At 34.0% G+C, this 5,435-nt stretch overlaps 1 protein-coding gene across 1 annotated transcript; it reads left to right on the plus strand.

Annotated features, from left to right (window-relative positions):
* The first annotated feature begins 3,085 nt into the window (after positions 1–3,085).
* On the plus strand, positions 3,086–4,624 carry LOC111628078. The gene is made up of 2 exons (XM_023371800.1): positions 3,086–3,728; positions 4,620–4,624. Exons 1-2 carry the CDS (start codon positions 3,086–3,088, stop codon positions 4,622–4,624), a joined length of 648 nt encoding a protein of 215 aa, XP_023227568.1.
* Positions 4,625–5,435: the final 811 nt, after the last annotated feature.

A 5,435-nucleotide genomic window follows, 5' to 3' on the forward strand; every position in this document is an offset into this window, starting at 1 on the left:
AAGTGAAACAATTTTAGTTATATTTAGTATTTAGCGTTTGTAATTTTTTATTTCTTGTTTTTTTTGCCCAGTACTTTAAATCACATGTAGTGTTGTAAAGTACTATATTATTTTTCCGACTTTTCCAACGATTATCGACACTACTGCGTGCCGGAAATAGCCGTTCCCTAACGGGTACTTTACGCGGATTCGCGTTAGTGTGCCAGGCCTGGACTTTAAGCGTGCACCGAATTAAATAATGACAAAGTTTGTCAATAACAAAATCAAATATTTAATTAAACTTCTATTAATAAACTCTATACAGTATTTAGTAAAAATCAAACAATAATTTATTCAATGAAATTCAACAAGAATCAATCCGACAAACTCAAATCAATCTATTTCTAACTTAATTCTATTCCCCTTTGGAATTCGACAAAATCAAAGAATTAACTTATAAACAATAATTCTTATAAATTAAAGATCCTAATCGTCACCTCAATATACTAGGAACCTATTTCCTCAAACTCTCAAGACTTTCTATAATCGTCGATCCACAAATCGAATAACTTCAAAATCCTATCGGACACCTCTCTCGTTCACTGCTACGAAGCTCACCAAAGCTCGTTGCTATCAGGAATTCACCTCGTTCGTTTTCACTTGAGTTAGAGGCTTTATAGTGTGAGGTGACGTCACAATTCTGAATGAGCTCACTCTCCTCATTTACATACTTATCTGTAACATTAAATTTTTCTTGTTTATCTGGCAGATTATTTTCCGACAATACTTCGCTAACCTTTTACATTATTCTTTTTAACAATTATCGGGATGCTTTATTCTTTTAAGGTTTAGCGATTCCTAACTGGGTTGTGGGGTCTTCCCCCCCTTTTTCTCGGTGCGGACTTACTTTTTTCCGCTTGGGAAGCGCAAGTGTGCGCGAGTTTTTCTACGGCGCTTTTCTTTCGTCGGTGAGTTGGTTTTTCTTCTATTTTTAAGTTACTAAGGTGAATGGTGAGGAAACCTTCGTCCTAACAAAACATAAGCCCCAAACAAAAATAGAATAATAAGCAAAATAAAAGTAAATAAAAATAATGTTCGGACTTGGTTCCTTACAGTATTTCGTTGATAAACTTGATATAAATAAGTCCTATTTTTAAATATACAGTCAACCCCCTATAACGCAGTAGATATGTTCCACTTTATAAGAATTTCGCGTTGTATGAATCCTTAAATACATGAGCCAATCACAGCCCGGCACGTATGCAGTTTACAGACTACGGCTGTTTGAAAGGTTTTTTCCCATAAAATTAATCGATTCTAGACTAATTTGACTCAACATTTCCAAAACACATATAATATTTTGGGAATAATCCATATAAACTNATGAGCCAATCACAGCCCGGCACGTATGCAGTTTACAGACTACGGCTGTTTGAAAGGTTTTTTCCCATAAAATTAATCGATTCTAGACTAATTTGACTCAACATTTCCAAAACACATATAATATTTTGGGAATAATCCGTATAAACTATGCTATAAACAAAAAATTGTAGGATTACTTACCAAGTGTGCACCATTCGACAACGCCATTGCTTAAGCTTGTTTTCATAGCGGAGCAGCACACCAAATGGTGGGTGCGTTTTCTGATAAGTTATTTTTCTGTGAAAAATTTATTGAATTTTGGAGACATCATTAATAGAAATAATTTTTATGGCCGTTGAATAAGAAATGTTTTTTTCACAAGAAATGTATAAAATTACAGTACTGTATTAGACTTACAGTACCTAATTTNAGTTATTTTTCTGTGAAAAATTTATTGAATTTTGGAGACATCATTAATAGAAATAATTTTTATGGCCGTTGAATAAGAAATGTTTTTTTCACAAGAAATGTATAAAATTACAGTACTGTATTAGACTTACACTACCTAATTTACATACTGTACAGACGATAGTAAACTCAACTTACCTGCCTAAACTCTCTGTAGCGTGTAAGTAGTTCGGCTGCTTGTTCACTATTGGTCCAGATTTGACCAATCCTGTCGCGACATGAGTCGGCGATGACGTTTTACCGCATTTTACGAGTCTCTTTTAGTGTCTTTATATGAATACGGTTGCAATTTTTTCGCTGTGATATAGGAATCTGCATTATATGAACCCACATTATAGGGAAGGTCTACTGTACATTTTATTTATTATCTTTGAAATTCAGAGGCTTAAGTGAAGCCAGAATAATACAAGTACTGTTCAGGGAATTTCCTTCTTTGATGTCAGATTTTTCATTGTTTAATTATTGTGTTCGTTTTTTTTGTTTACAGCTACAACTTCTTTGAAAAACCACCTTAAAAGCAAACATGCCAAGCAGTACGCTATGTTAACTGTTGCTTCCTTGGCAAGTGGCAGCAAAAATGATGGTACTCTTACTTCTACCGATTCCAAGATACTGGCAGTACCAGGTACATCCGGAAAGAAACAATTAACTCTGAAGGAAACAACTGAAAGGAAATTGTTATGGGATATTAATGATCCGAAATCAATAAAATATCATTATTTAATTGGTTAAACGATTGCCTTAGACAACAAACCATTATCACTTGTTGAATGAGTCAGCTTTAAAAGGCTTATGGAAAAGGCAGTACCTCAATACAAAATACCTGTTTTTTTTCACACGTCTCAACTAAATAAAGATGAGAAAAACCACCAAGTGTCTTAATTTATAGCACTTTATTGTGTTAGAAGCAGAGACAAAATACTTGGTCGCACTTACATGACTGAGAAAATTATTCCTGATATATATAATAGAATTTGCTATAAAATTGAATCTAGTATTTCGCAAGCAACAGCAGTATCAGTGACATCTGATATGTGGACATGTCAGCACAATAACCAGAGTTTCTTGAGTTTCACTGCACATTGAATATCTCCAGAGTTTATTCTTGAACATGGCATTTTAGCAATGAAGCCGTTTTCTGGCTCGCATACTGGTACCAATATTGCAAAAGAACTCAATGCTATTGCAGAAAGATGGAATATTCCTCATAGCAAGATCCATTTGCTTGTCCACGACAGTGGAGCCAATATGATAAAAGGTGTACGAGACGTAGAATATGATTCTGCCTCTGTTTTATTCATTCACTGCAACAAGCTGCATCTCTGAAGTGATTCCACAGGTTGTCACATTGTTGAAATATCTGGGAAAGGAAGAGACTGCAGATAGAACACCAAATTTTTTGAGAATGAGATTGTCACTACAAGTTGAGCTTGAAACACAGTTCAACTTTGATGAGGATGACAAATATCTGGTTGCCACTTTTCTTGACCTGCATTTCAAAACCAGTTTCCTGGGATTAGTCCAAATGCAAAGAGCAAAACAAAAAATTCTTTTAGAAGCTCTGAAAATTAGTTGTGATGAGTCTCCTAGTACTGATGATGATTCTTCTCCACTTCATAAGAAAATAAATATCAATGAAAATGATAAAACCATTGAAATACACAACAGTTTCTGGAACTGTTTTGAGGAAGGCACTACAAAAAATATGCAAAATGATGAGGATGTGGAGAAGAAAAGTGTTATTGCAAATGAGATTGATTTTTATATGAAAACTGTTTGCCTAGATTGGACGACGGACCTTTACAAGTGGTGGTCAGCAAACACAAAACAGTACCCAAGCCTGACAGAATTCGCTAAGATTTATCTATCGTCTCCCGGCAGTAGTATAGTGTATAGTGAGAGGCTATTTTCAGAAGCAGGTAAAGTTTATGAGGAAAAGCACAATCGTTTTCTATCAACAAATGCTGAAAAAATTGTTTTCATTCATCACAACTTACCACTGATAGATTTTAAGTATTAAATGTAATAATTTGTGATTAAAATAAATACATTTTTGAGTAATATGTGTGTGTGTGTGCGTTTTTTTTTTTTTTTTCATGATTTGGTATTCGGTATTTGGCCGAATAGTATGCAGCAATTGGCTGAATACTGAATATTAAAAGAAGTAGCCGAATAGGCTGAATACTGAATAGTAGGCAAATATTTGTGGCATCACTAATTGAAACCCTCTCCTGCCACTCAGATTTACCACTTAGATTTAGCCACTGGGATCAGTATAAATTTCGCAATATTGCGAATTAGGATGTTTGCAGATTGCAATATTGCGAGTTAGAGATTGCAAGTGATTAAGTAGAGATCACTTGATGTAGACAAAGATCTTGTGATCTCTCAGTCTTTTTTTTTTTTTAACATGATGGCTGCATGTAAGGTGTTATCTACAAAATTATTGTTATATATATATATATACACAATATATATATATATATACAATATATATATATATATATATATATACAACAATTTTTGTATATATCAATATATACAGGCCCACCGTAAGCGGACGTGCAAGGCGTGCATCGCACGCGGACGGCACGTCCAGGGGGCGGCAAATCGAGCAATCGGTCATGTAATATTCAGTCATTGTCACAATACCCACCTTACTTATAGCATAAGAAATGTCTTCGCAAGGAGAAAAAAAATCCGACCGGAGCGCAATTACTATATTCTTATTTAGCCTATATTATAGCGTTAACAGTGCCTCTATTGGCATTTATCAGAATTAAGATGCAATGTGAATTGTCTGTTGGCAGGTTGAACCATCCGGCGGCGCCCGAAAGTCAAGTACTCATAGTCGTGCTCTATTACAGAAGTTGACAGGACTGACGAAATTAGGGAATCCCCACAGACCTTCCTTCTCAATTTGTACTTGTACGCATTTGAACAGTTCTATTGCATATCAAATTGCAATTATTTTGTTAATAATTCTTCTGACATGGGTCTAAGTATAATTAATGATATTTTAATTTGGTTAGGATTTAAATCTGAAGCTTAAAGACGATTCAAGTAGTGAAACGGACATTGACGGTATTGATTTATTTAATGAAATCAATACTTTAAAGTTGCATTTTCCAGAAAACCAGTCAATGATCCACAAACCTTATTACAATATCTTTTTACTAATGACTTAATTTCAACATTTCCGAACACAGCAATAGCACTAAGAATATTACTTACATTGCCGGTTTCAGTTGCATTTGGTGAAAGGTCCTTTTCAAAGTTAAAAATTATAAAAAACTATTTAATTAATTAATTTATTTAAGATCAACAATGCACCAGCAAAGACTAAGTAATTTAGTTTATAGCTATATTTTCAATTGAACATGATATCTTAGACAGCTTGGATACAAGAAAATTGATAGCAGATTTCGCAAACATGAAGGCAAGAAGAGTTCAATTTCTGTAGATAAATATTTATATGGTTTTACACTTAAGTAAATAAAAATAACTTAGTAATAATAAATAGTTCTTTTTGTAAAGTATTTCTTTTCTTTTTTCACACCTTTATGAGACAACACTAAAGAGCCTTTCTGGCAAGCTCAGCGCAGGTAGTCGTAGTTAAACAGGGG

This window comes from Centruroides sculpturatus, unplaced genomic scaffold (genome assembly GCF_000671375.1).
Source record: "Centruroides sculpturatus isolate CEXI.00-Female unplaced genomic scaffold, Cexi_2.0 scaffold432, whole genome shotgun sequence".
NCBI lineage: Eukaryota > Metazoa > Arthropoda > Arachnida > Scorpiones > Buthidae > Centruroides > Centruroides sculpturatus.

Excerpts from the sequence above, each read along its gene's own strand:
- LOC111628078 (XM_023371800.1), top strand. The coding sequence starts at position 3,086 with ATGATTCTGCCTCTGTTTTATTCATTCACTGCAACAAGCTGCATCTCT.